The sequence below is a fragment of the Canis lupus genome, chromosome 16 (genome assembly GCF_011100685.1).
Source record: "Canis lupus familiaris isolate Mischka breed German Shepherd chromosome 16, alternate assembly UU_Cfam_GSD_1.0, whole genome shotgun sequence".
Classification (NCBI taxonomy): domain Eukaryota; kingdom Metazoa; phylum Chordata; class Mammalia; order Carnivora; family Canidae; genus Canis; species Canis lupus.
In genome coordinates, this window is record NC_049237.1 from 2,660,202 (window position 1) to 2,681,247 (window position 21,046).

Sequence of the window (21,046 nt, forward strand, 5' to 3'; positions counted from 1 at the left end):
GAACATCACTGAAAAGACATGACTGTCGAATGACCTGGAGCTGAACCCAGGCACTCCGAGGCTTATCATTCCTTCTCCTGTCCTTGGAATGGGGTTCCACTTACCTTTTTCTCTCCTGGAGGCTGCTCCCAGGACATAGATTTGGAATGGTGGTGTGGCGTTGAGGACACCATATGGTATGTCCTCAGTCAGCATGACTGACCCCAGGTGAGGCCTGTTTACATACTGTTAGGATTATGCTGCCCTCAAGACAATCCTTATATATAAGTTCCCTTTGCTTATTAAAACTGCCATCCACCAACCCGGCCTGTCACTTTCTTGGGTCTCTCCCTGCCCTTACACCCAGGAAGTTCCCTGGAAAGTTGTGAATAAACAAACTACTGAATCCAATTCTTCAGAGTAGAGACAATAAACATGAATGGAAAACAAAAAAATAAGGAAAAAAACCCCATAAATGATTCTAACGCATTGCCAGATTTAATAACCATTAGCCCCAAACAGATTTGTGTTTGAATCTTATCTGAATAATATCAGCAAGATATTTAATTCTCTAATCATTTTAAAAAATAATAATACCTTACTCCTGGGTAACCTTTACTGAATGTTTACCATGTGTCAGACAATATGTGAAGAACCACGTGTATATTATTTTATTTATTATAATGCTCTGAGATAGATATTATTATTATTTTGATAGATATTATTAATCCACTTAATAAACAAACATACTGAGGCTTGTTGAGTTTAATAAAGTTAATAAGGTGCCCAAGATTATATATCTGGTGACTGATTGAGCCAAGATGCAAGCCCAGGTAGTCTGAGTGAAGAATTTATCACAATGCTTGACACACAGTAGACAGGTCATGTAGTAATCACCATAAGTAGTGTCAGATAATCATTACTGTTATAGTCAATACTCAGGAGTTTCCATCAAATACTGATCCTCTCTTGGGGCCAGCTGAATAGGCTTGCCCCCTACACACTCTTCTACTTGGAGGGAAAGGCATTACTAAGCATCTGATGGGAATCTGCTCTTAGGGATCTGCACATCTCCACACATCATAAGGTATTAGAAGAACCCACAATTTCATTTAATAACCCCAAAATTTAAGTGGAAGTGAAGAAAAACTAGGTTCTCTTTGATGTAGAGAATTCCAGATAAATTTCATGAAAGCTGCATGTATTGCCAGAGTGAGATTTTGGTACCCAGAAAGGCTCTTTCTGTAACTTCAGGGCCTGGGGAAGATGTGGAGTGGTCCCTAAGCTTCCCCTAACATGGGCAGAGTGGACATTCGAACAGTGATACCAAAGTTCATCAGTCTAGGGTACTTGTGGGGGCTGCTCTGTGGGCCAGTTCTTTCCGTGGACTCCCACTTTTCAATTTCACTTCCTGAGTTTTCCCCTAAATGGTAATATTTTAAAATGTTAATTATATATTCTTCAAGTCAGAAGGCAGGCTTAAAAAAGAACAGGGTAGATGATTTATTGCTTTAGAAATACATTTCACCCTTTTACTGAACAACAGTATTTCGCTCATTACATGTTGTGATAAGAACATGGCGCAGAAGAAACAGTCTTGAGTTGTACTGTTCATGTTCAACATATAGGAAAGAAATGTCCATGAAACATAAATATGGCACAGTTACCTGTCATGTTGCAGTAGACTTTCAGAGGCCCCAGAGGTCCACTGCCATCAGGATCTATCCAGTAGTAATTTGACGTCTGGCCCAGGTGTTTGTAGGCTTCACAGGAAGGCTCATAGATCGCTGGAACAGAACAGCCTACATGAGCACAGTGCAGAGCAAATAGTTCCCCAGATGGGTCCCCCAGCCGATCAAATACTGGCCAGAGCTGCTGAGCAGTATCCTCCTGTTAGAGTGAGAGTTCTTTTTCTCTACATTTAAATTCATGATTTGGTTCTTACCCTATAAGCATTTCTGACCCAACAAACGTAGCAAGTTCCTACTATGACTTTATAGTTGGGGAAAGGTCTAAAACAATCATAAATTGTTAAATAAATATAATGTTTGTTCCATTAGGGCTCATAATCATTGAAAAAATATTTAATCTGTAGTTATTTCTAGATATCATCTCCTTGTTGTAAGGGACTTTATTTTGAAAGGCCATAAATATTGGCTGTTTTGTTGGGCTATCAACTAAGAGAAAAATCTCTCTACCAGACACATACACACACACACACACACACACACACACACACACTTTTTTTGATATAGATTGTGTACATTACCCTCAAACAGCATGAGATTTCTAATTTTCCTTTATTCAGGAGAAAGGAAAGAATGTTCCTGCTTCATTTTGTTACAGTTATTTTAATTACATCACATCTAGTATCTGCAGAAAGCTGACATCAATGTAATTAAATTACAGGCTCTTTTCCATTGTTTTCCTTTCTGTTCCCATGCTCCTGACACATTTTCTTTTCTCAGAAGTACAAAATGGACATTTGCATATCTCCTTTGTAGTCACAATTTCTAGAATACTACTGGGAAGACTTTTAAAAACAGCTCCACGGTGACATTTCTGATGACTTTGAGAGATCTCTTTACAAAACTAAGAACTATTTCTGGTAAAGAGCTATCACCGGATGCACATGCAGTGGAGCCTTTTGGCACAGTGCACTGGAACTCACACTGCTGGGATCAGTTGTTCATTGGTGGCAGGTCCGATTCTGGGACCTCTCTTTTCCACCTTTGTCTCCCATGTTCTCGGTGCCCCTATTTGGCTGCCTGTGGTTTCCTCTCTCTCCAAAGATGTTAGACTTCAAATTCAATTTCATGTCAACAACAACATACTGGACTAAAACAGTTCTCAAAGTCTTTGACTTACTTAATTGGCCTTCCTCCCTTCCTTCTGCAAATATTGAGTGCCTATGATGTGCTGGGCAGGGGCAATGCAAATACAGATGTGAGCACCACAGATAAAGGACGAGCAGGGCTTGTTCACTAATTATTTTGGTATTACTCATGCATAAGGTGCCACTGGAAGGGGATGCAGATGGAAAGCTATGCAGAGCTCATGTGTCCTTTGTCCCGGTGTGATGATTAACCTGCCGGGTTTCAATCTCCCAAGTCTCTCATTTGGATAACAAACTATGGTTGCTCTAATTTTGAATGGCATGCCAAGTAAAATATTGCAATAAAAGTCAGTGAGGGAGATTTTTAAAATCTAAGCTAGGAAGATGCTATAATTAGATATAGGTTTTAGAAAGAAAACTCCTGTAGAAAAACTATAGATTTTAGGGGACTTCAGAAGTTCATGAGCACACATAGGCTGTCATGGCCATAGGCTTGGAGAAGGATGAGTAGCTCTGTACTCATACTGAATGAGGAAGGCTAAGTAGTTGGGACTGATTCACATGTTTTTAAAATAAGCTGAAGATGAAAACCAGGTAGGTGTAGGTAGTTGGGAAGAGAGTTGAGAATGACCTAAACTCACAATTTATAACCGCCTTACTAATTTTTGCAACCTCTCTCCAGATAATTATGATTTTTGTGAGTAGCTCAAAATGAACCAGACAATGTCAGGTTAAAATTCTAAAGTTTTCCTTTTAGTGTCTTCAATATTTCTTTTTTTAGTATTTAATCATTAGTCACTCTCCTTTCCCTCTGCAAACCCCCCATTCTCCTTATCATCTGGTATCTGGTTTACAACAATCACACTATTAATTGGTTGTCTTACCCAAATATCTCTTCACTTTTCACCAAATTATGCCATTAGTCTAGTCCTAAAACATTACTTTCATTGGGTTAAAAAATATGTAATGATTTTTTCAGCATCCATGGTATTATATCCCAGGTCACCACCCATGCATACAAGACCTTCCATAATCCTAACAGGTATCTCCTGGTTTTGCCAGTGTCAACCTTGCACACTGGTCAGGCACCTTTTCTGGACTTATTTTCATCTGCAATACACTACAAACCTCTGAATCTATTCACTTTTTCTACCATAGTTAACTATTGAGGCAGAAATGCTAAGAAACGGGGCGCTGCAATTAAACAGACTTGGGCTGAAATTCCTACTCCACAAAGTACTACTTATGTAACATTGGCAAAATTCCCTAATTTCCTTTAGTCTTATCTGGAGAATAGGTATCAGGTATATTGCAATGAAGTAATGAGAATTGGAAGACACAACAACACCGACTGCTTAACCATTGTATCTGGGCCATTGTAGACATTTAATAGGTGGAATTTTTATGATTAATATCATAATTATTAATTAGGTCCTACTCAAAGTCCTCCTTTCTTAAGGAAACCTTCTCTAGTCAATATACTTATCTTTCTGTACAGCCCAGGGCATTCGCTGCTCATCTCATGTACTATAATATTTGATTATAGTTAATTTAGGACTTGACTGTTGTTGATTGAATTTCATATATGAAAATTTTATTTCCTAACAAGACTGTGAGTTATCTTGAGGGGAGGGGGGTCTAGAATATATATATATATATATATATATTTTTTTTTTTTTTTCTTTTCTGCTATATACAATCTAACAGGGTAGATTCTTTTTAAGATTTTTTTTTATTTATTTGAGATTAGATGGAGAGGGAGAAAGAATCTTTAAGCAGACTCTGCACGGGGCAAGGAGCTGAACATGAGGCCCAATCTCAGGACCCTATCTTGGGATCCCGTGATCACTACCTGAGCTGAAACCAAGAGTGGGACACTTAGACGACTGTGCCACCCAGGCACCCTGAACATGGCAGATGTTTAAGAAAAGCTATCAGAACTGATGAAAGCACTATCTGATGGTAAGAAGCGTGGTTCACTCCTGCATGTCTAAGTAAGCATATAAACCCTCTAAAGAGGACTACAGACCTTAACTCAAGTAATTTACTAAGAGCAAATGTTGAAGGCTTATAGACAAGGGAAATCTGGATGCAAGAATCTCTTCTCTTTTTCTTCAAAGTATGACAGTTATTGTGCTTGACTTTAATTTACGATAGGCCTACTAGCTGCTTTTGCCTCCTCATCACAAATGGGAAACCAAGTATTTCAGCCCAAATGATATCATGTGTGAAAATCATCTGGAGAGCTTGTTAAGATTCCTGGGCCTCACCCTAAAATTCTGATTCAGCAGAGAATTTGCAGTTCTAATAAGCTCCCAAGTGATGCTGATGCTGTGGGTCCTGAATGCATTGTGAGAGGCACAGCTCTAATCCTGGGGGGAAAAAAAAAGTTAACTCTGAAAGGCCAATTCTTGATTTATATTTAGATATAAGTGGAAAAAAAGGTAGAACACTGAAAGGCAATACAATAAAATCCTGAATAAGGGTGGAATGGTACCTCACTTCACTCAAAATAATGAGAAGGGATTGGGATACAAAAGCCCAAATAAAAATACATCTGAAAAAAATATATACTTGGATGAATGCACCCGCACATTAGCAGTGGTTATCTCTGGGCAGTAAGATTATGGATAATTTAAAACTTCGTACTTTTCTGTGTTTTCCATATTACTTTATAATGTGCAGAAGTTATGTTATGATTAAAAATATACTTGAGGGGCAACCCCAGTGGCGCAGCGGTTTAGCGCCGCCTGCAGCCCAGGGCGTGATCCTGGAGACCCTGGATCGAGTCCCACGTCAGGCTCTCTGTATGGTGCCTGCTTCTCCCTCTGCCTGTGTCTCTGCCTCTCTCTCTCTCTGTCTCTATGAATAAATAAATAAAATCTTTAAAAAAATATACTTGAGAAATACATATCTAGAATAATGGCACAGAGGTAAAATGGCAAGGACACCTGGATATAATGAAATTGCATTAGTTTTATAACTGAGTAAGGAATTAAGAAATTTTCATTCAGATTTCCTTTCTGTCATTTACAATGTGGACCCCCCCCCCCAACTTTGAGTTTTCTCAGCTGTAAAATGAAGGAAATACTCTCTCCTTCAACTAAGTTGTTGTGATGATTAAGTGATATCACACACACTTTGTAAACTAAAAAGCATTGAGCATATTGACATTTTAATACAGAAAAAGAGCTAACCAAAGCATCTGCCCTGCATGTCTCAGCCAGTTAGTTTTGGACCCAGTGGTGGCATAGTTGGATTCCACATTTTGTGCACAGGAAGCCTGAGGAGAGGACAGAACACAGGGGCTAAGGCAGCAACCAGCGAAGGAAGTGAAGCACATGAGCCATCATCACTGCTGAAGAACAGAGAGGCAAGTGGGCTGATGGGGAAATAAACAGACTCATCAACTCCACGGATTTATTGGAAAAGTAATAAAAGGTCTCATATTGCTGTATGTTTTTGTTGGAAAAGTAATAAAAGGTCTCATATTACTGTATGTTTTTGTAAATAAATCTCAGATGTTTGCAGCAATATTACTACTGAACCCATCAGACTGAATTCCATAACATGTAAAATTCCAGAAGGTGGTGAATCCTAAGCATGTTCTTCAATTTCCTGAAACAATGGTATAGTCTGCGTAACATCATACTAGGTGCAATGGAAAATGCCAACATACTCCTGTGTTGGTTTCATATGGCTGCTGTAACAAATAGCCAAACATTAATGCACTCAGACAACATGGACCGATTATCTTAGAGTTCTGGAGGTTAGAAGTTTGAGGTGGGTTTCACTGGGCTAAATTCAAGGTGTCTGAAACCTCTGGGGGAAAATCCATTTTCTTACCTGGATCAGCCTCTAGACTCCACCCTGCTCACTGTTCTTGTCTCATTTCTGCATCTTCAACGCAAGGTCTTCCTACACTCCAATGCTCTGATTCCCTGCTTTGGCTGCCACATCTTTCTGTTTCAAGGAGCCCTATGATCACATTAGGCCCACCCAGATAATGTAAGGGAATCTCATGTGACTTCACTTAATCATAAAGTCTCTCTGCCATATATGGTAACATATTCGCTTAATCATAAAGTCTCTCTGCCATATATGGTAGCATATTCGCTTAATCATAAAGTCTCTCTGCCATATATGGTAACATATTCACAGGTTCTGCAATCAGGACAAGGATTACTTGGGGTGGGGGCAATATTCTGCTTATCACAACTATATAGAAATATGGCTGCTCTACTTAATGAATAAATTTTATTAAGCATTAAATATGTTCCTAGTGTTGTTGGTTAATAAGAAGTATTAAGCAGAATACTAAAGATGGAAGCACAAAGTCAAAGGTTTGTACTGGCCTTTAGAGGTCCATATGGCCCTGAGGTTACAACCATCAGTAGAACACCAAACAACACGTGCATTCTCTGCCCTCCCACCCCCTACCAAAGAGGAGAAGAAATGCTCCCTCTGTTCAGGTGCAGATGCAGCATGAGGTGTCTGAAGTATCACTGACTTGCAGACAGAAGGAAAAGCAAAAGGTTGAAGAGCAAAGATGTGCAATTGGCCTAATGTGCTGGGAGATGAAGCACAGTTAAGGAATGCTCATTTTGTGACTAGAATATAAAGGAGGACTTACACCCTCAAGAAGAACATCCGAAGAGTCTGAACTACTGCAAAAAATGGGAACAGAAGAGGGCCAAAAACCAAATAAAAATGGCAATATGTTTAGCGAGCAGATTTGAGTGACTTTTTAGATATTTCAGAGTGGTGGTATTTATAGAACCAAATTATAGGGAAAGGAACTATTTGATGGACTTGGATGCTGACCACACATTGTAGGCATTTGAACATAAAAGGAAAAATAGAATAAAAGTTGATAGAGATTGCTAAATTCACAAGAGAGTCTTTGTTAGGATGTGTGACACGGATTCATTTTTTAAAATGTTTATTTATTTTTAAGATTTTAATTTATTTATTCATGAGATACACAGAGACAGAGATATAGGCAGAGAGAGAGGCAGACTTCCTGCAGGGAGCCCAAAGCGAGACGTGGTCCAAGGACCCTGGGATCACGCCCTCAACCAAAGGCAGACGCTCAACCACTGAATCCCCCAGGCATCCCAGATTCATTTTTTTTTAACATGGGTATTTCTAATTACTAACAGAACTAGACATTTTGATGAATTTTGAAAAAGGAGCAAATAATAGAAAAGAAAAAGATAACATCTTGTTTTCTTGCCCCCAGGTGCAAATTTTGGTAAGCTTGTATTTCAGTCTCTTCCTGAATGCTGAGCCTTTCTTACTTCTGTGTAGACATCTTTCAATGGTGTGAGAAGTTAATGTAACTGCTCGTAATCCAGAATACATAATGGCCACATTCTATTAGCTGTTGTCAGGTACTCACTACCACCTCCATGCCACCATGAAGTGAGCTCTAAATTCCAATAGTCAATTTTAGATTCCTGAGAATCTTAAAAGCAACAACTTTGCCTCTGAATGCATCTTCACCAGCACTGGCTAGACTCTAATTTAAAATAAAACAGAAAGAAAAAAATAGTTTCTTATTTGGCAAAAAAACAAATCACTTTTCATTACTGTTTTATTTGTATTTTTTATTAATATTTGGAAAATATATTTTCAAATGTACATTGGAGAGATTTTAAAAAATCTTTTGTAGTGTATACATTTATAGTGTAGCCCATTTATTGTTATTGTTTTTTTTGTTGTTGTTGACATAGAAAATGGGAATTCCTGGGTGGCTCAGCATTTGAGCCATCTGTCTTTGGCTCGGGTCATGATCCCATGGTCCCGGAGTCGAGTTCTACATGAGGCTCCCTGTATGGAGCCTACTTCTCCCTCTGCCTCTGTCTCTGCCCCTCTCTCTCTCTCTCTGTCTCTCATGGATAAAGAAATAAAATCTTAAAAAAAAACATGGAAAATGAATGTTATACTATACTATAAATGAAGACTAAAATATGTGTTCTTCCCTATTTGTCTTATAGCTTTGAATATGTAGGTTTTGATGTATAAGTACATTTTATGTTTTTGGATATATTAAGATTTCCCTTTAAAAACTGTTCTCACATCTCTTAAATATATAATATTATCCTCCATTTATGACAATAAAGATCCTGAATATCATGCTAAGTAGTAATTAAGACATATACTCACATATGATTAAAATATTAAAGTACTTGGGAATGGAGAAGAAAGCACAGAAGCCTACCATGGCTTCTATTTTCACATAAACATTGACTATTTATTTACTTATTTTTAAATTTTTTTAAGCATTGACAATTTAGGGGATCCCTGGGTGGCTCAGCGGTTTGGTACCTGCCTTCAGCCCGGGGCGTGATCCTGGAGTCCCGTGATCAAGTCCCATGTCGGGCTCCCTGCATGGAGCCTGCTTCTATCTCTGTCTCTCTCTCTGTCTCGTCTCTCTCTCTCTCTCTCATTCTCTCTCTCTCTCCCACTAATAAATAAATAAAATCTTTTTTTAAAGCATTGACAATTTAAAAAAGACGTTGCTATAGGTTGAAATATTCTCATTCATTTGGGGAATATAAATAATAGTGAAAGGGAATATAAGGGAAGGGGGAAGAAATGTGTGAGAAATATCAGAAAGGGAGACAGAACGTAAAGACTGCTAACTCTGGGAAACGAACTAGGGGTGTTGGAAGGGGAGGAGGGCGGGGGGTGGGAGTGAATGTGTGACGGGCACTGGGGGTTATTCTGTATGTTAGTAAATTGAACACCAATAAAAAAAGAAAAAAAAGAAAAAAAAAAAAAAGAAATATATCCCCTGAAAAGATGTTGAAGCTCTAGTTCCCTGTGATAGTGACCTTATTTGGAAATAAGATGTAGAAGATGGTTAGGTTGAGATGAGATCACCTCAATAGGCTTAATCCAACTTGACTTAAATAAAGGGGCTATTTGGACACAGAAACAGATACCTACAAGGGAAGACAATATAAAGACACAGGAAGGATGCCAACCACAAGCTAAAGAACATCTGAGGCCAGCAAGAAGAAGCTGGTAGAGAAGTATGGCACAGATTCTCACTTGCAGTCCTCAGAAGGAATCAACCCTGAAGATACCTTGATTTTGGATTTCTATCCTCTGAAACTGTAAGGCAATACATTTCTTTTAAGTCACCTTGGTTGTGGTCCGTTTTACAGCAGTCCTGGGAAACTAATACAGACACATAGGAGCCAAGTGACTGGGTCAAGTTGGAGCTTTTCCAAATTATAGATGATGTGGATGCCTCTCCACCATGGCCTAGTACTTTAATTTTAAAAGAGAAATATCTCCCAGATAAATAATTATTTTTGGCTCACGTGCATAAAGTCTTATACTGGGTGCTCTGAATAGTACAAGCAATGGTTCTCCAGAGCTCTGCTAATTCTGATGAGCTGAGGAAGGCTCTCCTTGACCCTATCTACACCTCATAATTTAAGATAGACATGTGGGCACATGGAATATACCCTTCCTCTTATTACCTTCTGAAACATATGGACCTCTAGACGTAGCCAAGGATGAAACGTGTCCGAAAATTAACCACAAGTCAAAAATGAAAACGTACATAAAGGTTATCTTTGGAACATCATAAGTAGTCTTTTCCTGATTGCCAGGAAAGGGAAAAGTTCACTTCTAATGATTTGATATAAAATTGGAAAGAAGCATAAAATAATTTTATAGCTCATTTGCTAGTAAATGCTGTAACATGACATTTTGGGTATTGATAGTTTATGAATGTTCTTCACTTTCCTGCTCTCTTATAGCAGAGGGACTGCGCACTTACTACAGACCAGGAACAAGATGCTAACAAGGGAGAATTGGTTTACTGGAGACTCTACTCTTGAATTAATAAATAAGTCTTTTAATGGAAAACGTGGTTGTACCAGAAAATGATAAATAGTTGTTCTTAGCCCTTGAAAGGGGCCTGGGGCATATGTGAATTGGTGATACTCAGAATAGAATGGTCTCAGGTACCCTCTTTATGCTGATGCCTTTTAATCACTAAGTCACCTTCTGATCTTAATGTGTCTTTCAAAAATAAGTTTATCTACTGGAATGAGGTATTTCTCATTTGAAACCATGAAATTGATTTTCCAACTTCAATCGGGCTCTAGTGAATTTGGTTGGAGAACCTAGTTTTCCCAGATTCTCATTATTCTTGTAAAGGTAACTACTTGTGCACAACCAAGCCGGAAATCCAGAGAGGCAGCAGGGGCCTTGAAACCTTCCCCTGTGAAATCTCCCTAATTCTAAGACCATGCAATTATTTTTAATTAGCATGAAGTAAGCTTCACAATACCTAGGTCCTCATTAACACTTGAATATTAACCTCACATGTTCTCTCTTTTTTTTTTGTTTGTTTGTTTTTTGTTTGTTTGTTTGGTTTTTTAAGCTTGAATGAATGCCCTGAGTAAGCTACATTATATCCTGGAGGAGCTATTGTCTCATAACCGGCACACAGCAAATGGTGGTAGTAGAGAGAGTGTGGGTTTAAAAACAGATATTCTGCATGCTAATATTATGTCACAATCTTTCCATCAGTGCAATTTCTCTATGAGATGTTACTCATTATCATCCTCGAATGAGTTCTTTCATCTAAGTCTCAAGGGAAAAGGGTAACTTAGAAGAGGAAAAAAAGGAAAAAGTTTGATTTCTTGTTAATAAATCAATAGCTTATATTTCTCTTACCTGACAAGTCCTTCAAGCAAATTTTGGAGATAAGAGTAAAATCTACATTTATTTTTTTTCATTTCTACTGTCTCTCTTACCCAAATCCATCCCACTTCTGCCTTTGGTTTGATTCTTCTTAACTCCTTCCATTCTTGATATTGGCTCCAAGGCACTACTTAAAAGAAAACAATAATCCCAAACTTCGTAATGCTAGTCAGAGAACCACAACTCTTTGGCTCTATATCATCATGACTGCCATATTACTTGGTGATGTCCATATCCATACTTGATATTCTATGACCTTCACTCCACAAAACATAAAATTAATTGTTTCTTTTCATGACTGAGTTTGGAGAAGCTCTACTAGTATTTTCTTCATATTACTCTTAGGTTACAGAAGACTAAGAGGAGGGGGGAAAAACCTATAAAACCAAATGGCTGTGCTACATACTCATGCTTTCACATTTTAATAGGTCTCTACAGTGAAGCTTAATAACCCTATTGATCACTAGCTTAGATCCTATACAGACTGGCTATGTTGTCTCTTGCTCTATCTACTCAATCTTCTGTTCCCATCTCTAACCTCATCACTCTCATTTTCACTCTATCCCAATAATGAGACAAAGAACATTGATCCAAATGTGTTAACATCTGTATTCCACTCCTTCAGTGTAACTCTGCCCTACACAGGTCCTTTTCCCTTTCCAATTGCTAATTAATTAATTAATTAATTAATTAATTTTTTGATATCTACTAATGTGGTACTAGATCTAGTGCTATGCCTTGTACTAGAAATAAATGAAATGAGTGAATCATAGATCCTGGCTCTGAGGAATTTTCTGTCTGATGTATGGGGTAGACGTGTGGAGAAATAAAATACATATATTTGGCTGAATGAATTTTTTTAAAGATTTTATTTATTTATTCATGAGAGACAGAAAGAGAGAGAGACAGAGAGACAGAGAGAGAGACAGAGATACAGGCAGAGGGCAGAGGGAGAAGCAGGCTCCATGCAGAGAGCCTGATGTAGGACTCAATCCCGGACTCCAGGATCACGTCCTGAGCTGGAAGGCAGACACTCAACCACTGAGCCACTCAGAAGTCCCATCCAGGTTGAATGAATTTTTTAAAAAGATTTAAACAAAGTACCCAAACAATTTAGGTAAGGGATTGGACAACTTGGCTTAGGACAATCTGGTGAGGCTTCATTTGGAGGTGAGTCTTAAAGGATGAGTAGGAGTTTTCCAGGAAAAGGAGAGAAGGAGCCTTCTTTACTGTTCCTTTCCAATACCATGTTATTTCATGCCAATCTTCAGATACTTTAAGAGAATTATTTCCTCAATTTCCCCTCTCTTTTTTTTTTTTTTTCCAATTAGCTCCATCTTCTTTGTCTTTTAATTAGCACCTGTCTCCTTTATCTTGGGTAATGGAAGGGGGAAAATATGCATGTTGCCCTCTAATCGTGTTTATCAATCCAACCTAAGGGGACTTCTTTTTCCGCATGTACCCCTGAACCTCCTCAAGTCAGAAAATTATCACTTCTGCCTCATTTTCCAGAATGCCACTGATGACTGCTGACTTTGACTAAGTCTTCTTTCTCTGTGACTCCAGTAGACTTAGTCACTGCTGACCATACCTTCACTGAAACTTACTCTTCTCCACCCTTCTGTGTCTTCACACTTGTCTGTCTGACTCTCAGACCACTTCTAAACCATGTCCTTCACTGTCATTTTTTCTTTTTCTGGCCTTTATAAAGAGCTATCCTCTGAGGCTTGTCTTCAGTGCTCTGTCCCTGCCATCTGTACAGAAGGATTAGTTCACTACTCCAAGGCTTTTTACCTAAAGAAGAGCAGAGTCACAACTGGAACACAGGAATTCTGGCTACATAATCTTTGCTCTTAAACTATGCTGAACTTTTTTTTTATTAATCTCATATTTTTTAACTTTTTCACATTTATATTTACTATTTTTACTATTTATACTATTCTTATCATTCTCAAGAAAAAAAGCATATTTTGTTCTTATTGTTTGGAAGATAGTTTGGAGAAGAGGGTGTGTTTTACTGAAGTAGAGTCTCCTGAAGGAAGAACAGATTTGTAAAACTTATATCTGTATATGTGTATCAAAGGAAAACAATGGAGTGAGAAATTCTCCAATTGTTTTTAGCTAAACAAGACTCAGTTTAACAGAAAAACAAATCTGGCTCTGATTAGAAAGTACTAATGCCTTTGCAAACTTCAGTCATTTTTAAGTAAAATTGTCCTTGCAATTCAAATAAAAACAGAACTGTATTTTATACTAATTTATAGCTTAAAATGTTTTACTATTGTTTATCTAATTTAATGAATGAGGCAGCATGACTGATTTGAAATGCCAAATGAAGCTGTTGAAATTTAATGAGAAAGTAAACTACTGAAAAATATGAGTATTGAAACTTGAAAATGAAATGGATAGACTGTATCCCCCAATGAATCATACCTCCCTCCATTGACACTCTTCCATTGTCCCCCCCACCACTGATTCTGCATTTGATCATGTCACTTGCTTTGGTTAAAGAGACATTAGCAAACATGATATGAACTGAGGTTTGCAAAATTGTTGGCCATTTGGGCTTATCTTCTCTTTCCCTTTAGAACACTTCTGCTCCCATGGGAAGAAACCTGAACCAACTCACTGGAGACACATGGGCCCATTGAGAGAAACATTAACCATTAGACTTGTGAGCAAGGCTGTCACAGACCAACCAGCCCAAGGTGAGCTGCCATTTGGTTGCACCTGCTTGAATTATCACTGGTGAGACCAGCAAAAGGAATGTCCAACAGAGCCTATCCCATGAGGCTAACAGGTTATCATGGGCAGATAAAACTGTTTGAAACCACTGAGTTTTAGGGAAGTTTGATAGGTTGAAATATAACTGACACAGGTGAGTCACACACTCAAAGACATGTCTTCTTGGCTTTGATTGTTTTACTAAGATGGGATCATACAATGTACAACCCAATTTATTCAATGATTGCCTGTTGAAGGTCTTCACTTTCTTTCCATGCTTTGCTACTACACCCATTCTGCGGTGAATATCACTGAAGTTTACCTGAGTCGCAGTAAACACAACTTCTGAGTAGAGTCGGGCTGATGTCATGAGGCACAGAAGGCCTAGGAGAGCTTTAAGGACCTGGTAAATGTTTAAATCTTTAATTTATTTTAAAATTAGAGGGGGAAATAAATAAGAATAGGATAATGAATCCAGTCTGGATTATAGGCATCTTTACACCAATGCATTTATAAGGTATATTTCATATTTTCTATGTGTGTGTATTTAGTGCAGGAAAAAAAAAAAAACGTACAGGTAAAAAGTTCCTAGAGCCCATGAAAGTCAGACTGTGGCCCTGGAAATAGGTCTTGATTTTTTATTTCAATAGATATTTCAAGATTGCTTTCTGAAAGTCTGAAACAATTGCCATTTTTACCAGAAATGAATGAAAGTGTTCTTTTAACTTCTTCCCATCAGCAATAGGTATTATCACTAACTGTTTGCCACTTGGATGAATGCGAAGTGGTCGTTCAATGCCACTCAGTTTGCATTTTTTTTCACTATGGAGAGTTGGAACTTTTTCCGTAAGCTTCTTGGCCATGCACATGTGCTTCTGTGGGCTGCCCAGTCATCATCTTTGGGCAGTTTCTATTTACCTGAACCTTTTGTCCCTGTCATAACTGTATACATTACTCACCAATTAATTATTTGTAGAGTGACATTATCTATAGGACATGTACCATGCACAAGTTTTGATTTTTTACATGTCCTAGATTGCCTACCTTTGTTAAGCTGTCACTCCAAAGCTTCCTTTGCTCATGGACTCTCCCCAGTTTTCTCCCAGGATTTTCAATGTTTAATTTTTTACATATAAGTCTTTGATACCAGTTAGCTTTATATCTAACCTTTATCTAATTATTATCACTATTCTATTTATTGTCATAAACTTGAAGAAGAAGATAGATATAGTGGGCTGAACACAGAATGGGAAGAAGGGAGTTTGCATAGTGTCACTGGAGTTATTTTTTATTATAAAAAGAAAGAAGTGAGTAAAACCATGTGTTTTCAAACTGGGTACCCCTGGAGTCCTGAGGCTCACAATGGTTCTTTGGAGACTTATATAAAAAAGAGAGGATTATTCCCCCAAACAGTGAGGATTTAAACTTCCTACAAATCCTGTCAATTACTAGTGTATTTTACGTGTCAAGATTTCACCTACGATTTTATATGAGGAGGGAAAGTGTCTTGGGGAAAAACCCTCAAAAACCCTGGATTTGATAAGCCTTATTATTATTATATGGTTTTAGGAAAGAAAGGGAAGGAAAAAGAAGAGAAAGAGCAAAAGTGGGGAAAACAATCCCCCGATCTTTAAACAATGATATGAGGTCGGTATCATTATCCTCAGAGGCAGATCCAGGTTTTCCAGGGCCTGAAGTGAATACATGTTAATGGTTTTTCTTTAAGAAAAAAGAATATTCAAAAACAAATGAGAATCTAGCTCTGAAAATGGGCTGTGGGAGTGCTCTTGTAAGCCATTCCTGGCCCAGGATGCCAGCAATAACTTAATAATATACAGAAATTATTGCAGACCATATAAATACAGTCACGAAACCCAAAGCTACCATATCCCCAACTCAATGTCCCCTCAGCCAGATGCCAAAAATGCTGGAGTCTGCACCAAAGGAGGACAGTTGGAGTAAAAAGACACTGGACTCCTTGCAACTAGGACACTCTGTATGCTTTGTGTGAATGTATGTGAACCTACCCTCCACAAGCAAGGGCTCTGAAGCCTGGGCTCTATTAGCTTTCGAGTGAGTTTCCCAGCTTACAACGGAAGAAACAAAGGCTCAGAGAGATTTAGTAGTTTACCAAAGTCCCAAAGCTTGTCAGTGAGTGGGAGCCAGGATGCCAACAAGTGCCCAGCCCAAGTTTTGTTATTCTCGCTGTCCAGCACGGTCTCCTAGCATCCTGTCTGCTTTTTGTGGTGCTTTTTACCTTTGAATAGTTTAAATGTTTTACAGAACAGATTGTTAATTTTAAAAAAAAGAAAAAGAAAGGAAAAAGATACCTATCTACTTGAAATGGTAAAATGTATGGTAGACGGGGAAGCATTCTTACTGATAAATGAGTTTAGATAATTAGACTCTTAGAGTGTTGGGCTGTAGCCACTGTGTCTAATTGTCATTAGACATCACTTTTATGGTAAGGCCACTTCAAAAATTAAGATATCCATGGGAAAAACACTCAATAGTCATTTTTCACTCATAGGGTTTCAAACCACATATGGACCTGAGCACCTGAAATTCTGAGGAAGCTTCATAAGGAGATGCCATGAAGCTGGCTCTCCATCTCAGGCATGCCCATCATCAGGGCTACAGCTGTATTATCCTGCTTGAGTTTTCTATTACCCACTCAGTTGATGAGTGATTCCCATTAAATCACTAGTGATTAAGTAAGATCCCATATACACAGTACCTAGTGTTGCTCCACCTCTTTTCCCTTGGCAAACACGGAAAGGCCAAACTCATCTTAATCATTAAACACAATATAAGAAGGATGGAAAATATTCCTTTTAAAAAGTTCTGTGCATTCCAAGATCAAATAGAAATATATTGAGTGTAACCAGAGTTCTGAATAATTCATGCTCTTCTCACCTTACCTTCCTGTGCACAATTGAAAATTGGCCATATCGATTTCTTGCCCAATATACAGTGAAACCTCATTTATCCGACATCATTTGGGAATGAGCTGTTCATAGAGCCACGAGTTTTAAAGCTTGAGAAGACCTTGGAGGCATCTAATCTATTCCCCTCTTTGTAAATAATTATAATAATTATAACAACAACAGCTACTTGAGCTGTTACCATGCGTCATACCCTTTGCTGAGTCGCTTGCATATGATGCGCCATTGGGTTTTCATAGTACTCCTATGAGGTATGTATTATTCTTTCCATTTCACAAACAAACAAACAAACAAAAAACCCTGAGGCTTAGAGAGGTTAAAATAATTAAAGCCTACATAGCTTAAAAGTACTGGCACCAGGATTGAATTTAAGCCCATGGCCTCTGTTCTTAGCCACTGTATTACAGTAGCTTGAAGAGCCAAAGGTGTCAGATGTCTTGCTCACCCAAAATCACCCACTTTTTCAGTGTCAGTTACTAGACCAGAGCCCACATCTCTTGTTATCACACCATCTCTGATACAAACTTTAACATAATTGGATCTTTAACAGAAATGAACTATTTTCATTCCTTTAAGCATGAAAACTCATTTTATTTTAAACATTTTCAGTGAAAATCGTTCTGAAAGTTATTGCAGTTTTCTGCCTCCTTAATCATACTGCATTAAATCTAATTGCCATTTCTTGCTGACTCAGTTTTCATAATTAGGTATATCAATCATTGGATTATATTGTAACAACACCATACTCTCATCAAATGATCCCAGCAAACTTTGTTTCATTGATTTGTTGGTTTCCTTTTTTTTTTTTTTTTTTATAAGCTATGAATCCTTACTGTGTTATGACCGGGGATGCCATGCTGCAAATTCTAACTGCGCTTTTTGTCCAGACACAGAAATACATTATGGGTTGGGAAGCAATACTGGCAGGCCTGTTTACATTGGGTGTTTGAAAAATGGAACAAAACAAAAGTGACCTCTAGTTTAGAGTCATCTTCCTTTAGGGATGATTAAGTTGTGTTCTGTAGGATAAAGTGGAGATAGCAGAGGAGGCCAGGGAAAGGTCTAGAGAAAGCAAAGGAGTTGGATATGCAAAGGCTCAGAGGCCAGACAGTGAATCTACCGGCAAGATATAGAGACTGGAGTCCAGAGCTCAAGATCAGCAAGCAGGAGCAGTCCAGACTAGAGACAATCAGGGACCAGATTTCAAAAAACAATCTGGTGCTTTAACTTAAGGACTTGGAACTTAGTGGGAGAGTAATGAGGAGTATTTGGAGTTTAAAGACAATCAGATGCAATGACTGAACTGCATGAAAAGTTCCCTTTGGTTATGATAGGAAGACTGGACACAAGAAAGTGAACAGTGGAGGCAGGAAGACCCTCTATGAAGCCATGACATGGTTTCAAAATAAGATCCTCTCAGCAGAGATCAATTATCCACACTTCTGTAATGAGAAGGGAGGGATGAACAATCCCTGAGACCACTTCCAGCTCTAAAACTCTGCAATTCTGTGGCTTAAAAATATGATCGGTTGTATGCAAAGAAAAACACATTTGGACTCGGTATAATGATCTTGATCCCTACTTGACTACACCTGGAAGTGGAACTGTCACAACATTGGAGTCATAAAGTGACTGCAGTTGGCTTTTAAGGCTGTTCTGACATGGATTTACTTTCCTGGTCTGTACAGGTGTAGAGATTCAGGTTATAGGGTTAAAACAACACAGGTCAGCATTCCAGAATCTCAATACGTTTGGCTATCCCGTAATATTCTGAGGTTATCCTGGTAGGGTGCCACTGAGTGGGCAGTGCCAGTTAGTCCTGGACTCTGACACCAGAACATTTTGACTCTTGGCTGGCTCTTCAATTTACACACTCTGTAGGCTGGGATGCAACATTTCACCTATAGTGGCTCAGCCCCCTTATCTGCAGAAAGGGGTAATAGTAATACCATCCCATGGAGAGTTTTGTGAAGAGAGTCTTGTACTTACTGATTTCTGAATAACTACTAGTTATGATTATGTCAGCTCTGGAAATGAAAAAAAAATATGCAGAATACTACTAGGATGAGAATTTAGCTTACATCAAAAAAAAGATTTTATTTATTTATTTATTATTAATTTTATTTATTTATTTGAGAGAGAAAGCAAGAGAGAGAGAGAGCATGAGCAGGAGTGGAGGGGGAGAAGGAGAGGAAGGAGCAGACTTCTTGCTGAGCATGGAGCCCTATGTGGGGCTTGACTCCAGGACCCTGAAATCATGACCTGGGCTGAAGGCAGATGGTTAACTGACTGAACCAACCCAGGCACCCCAGCTTACATTTTTTTGATGTATGTATACACACACATACATAGCGTCGCTATCTTGGAGGAAAATGGAATAATTTTAGAGTTTTGACTGTTCCAAAGTTCTTACACTGAGCTGAAATTAGACCCCAATAATTTATAACCCACAGATCCTAATTCTTCCTTTTGGATACGCAGAAAAAGCCAAACACTTGTTTCCCATGATGTGGCCTATTTTTAATTTAATTATATGGTTCTTTGAAATTAGCTTAAGATTTAATCCTCATTAAAACATAAGGAGTTCTTAAGTGCTTTGAATATCAGTTACTTATAAGCGGGCTAACCCTAAGAAACCTGTAAAGTAGTTCTCAATTACCCCCTATTACCCCATAATCCCACTCCAGGGCACTCCTCCACAATTGGTATATTTTCCTCCAAAATAATTCTTTCCTTCTCCAGATTAACTCCACTAACCACCAATAAATCTCTAATTAGCTCTTCACTCAGTTCTTGAGTATTTATTTGCCAGAGAGATAAGTGATCTGATAAACTAATTCACACCATGATGTGCCTGGAGGCCCAGACAGTTTGCTTTGGGCCTTTCTTGAAAGGCTGTGTTTGGAAGGCAAAGTCCTCTTGCTCACTTCTGGTAAGTTTTAGGTACTAGGACACACAGCTGAAGGGGAATATTTACAGGGGAGTGGCTCCCCCCAAGCAAACTATTGCTAAGGCATATAGGACTCAGCACTTTTAAGACCCAGGGTCAGGCTGAGAGTTGTGGGGGAGTGGAGGAAATCTGGGGGAGATTAGCCAGGCATCGAAGAAAATAGATTCAGAACCATCTTCAAGTGTCAAGCTCTATTATCCGTTCACCAACTGGGAAGGAAGGTAGATATTTAGAGAAGACAACCAGAAAAGAAGAAAAATGCATTCCCTCCACTAACTTTAAAGCCTTTAGTTGATGAGTAGGAAAATAGGAAAAAGAGTTAAAATATCCAGGGTAGGTATGCCCGGGTGGCTCAGCGGTTGAGGGCCTGCCTTCGGATCAGGGCATGATCCTGGAGTCCCGGGATCGAGTTCCACATTGTGCTCCCTGCATGGAGCCTGCTTCTCTCTCTATGTTTCTCATGAATAAATAATAAAACCTTTAAAAAAAAATATCCAGGGTAAAAAAAAAAATTAAAAAGCTGGCATAAGGTGGTGTCAAGCCTTTCAGTTGACAATTAGTGAATTTGTTTTTACTCTAATTTTCCCTGGAAGCATCAAAATACAAATCACTCTAGAAATTTTTCAAAGATGGGGGTCACCTGGGTGGCTCAGGCAGTTGAACATCTGCCTTTGTCTTAGGTCATGATCCTGGGGTCCTAGGATCGAGTCCTGCCATCGGGCTCCCCCTGCATGAAACCTGCTTTTCCCTCTGCCTATGTCTCTACCTCTCTCTCTGTGTCTCTCATGAATAAATAAAATCTTAAACTTTTTTTTTTTCAAAAATGGAAAGGCAATTAGTTTTTTACTGACTTAATAACACAGCTACTAGCACAGTTGGAAA

At 38.5% G+C, this 21,046-nt stretch overlaps 1 protein-coding gene across 1 annotated transcript in view; it reads right to left on the reverse strand.

The window, feature by feature from the left end:
• CNTNAP2 (contactin associated protein 2) overlaps positions 1-21,046 on the reverse strand; it is a 2,034,882-nt gene that overhangs the window by 764,091 nt on the left and 1,249,745 nt on the right. Inside the window, exon 12 of the mRNA XM_038559273.1 lies at positions 1,647-1,766. Within this exon, the coding sequence (XP_038415201.1) occupies positions 1,647-1,766 (120 nt within the window). The remainder of the gene's footprint in view (positions 1-1,646; positions 1,767-21,046) is intronic.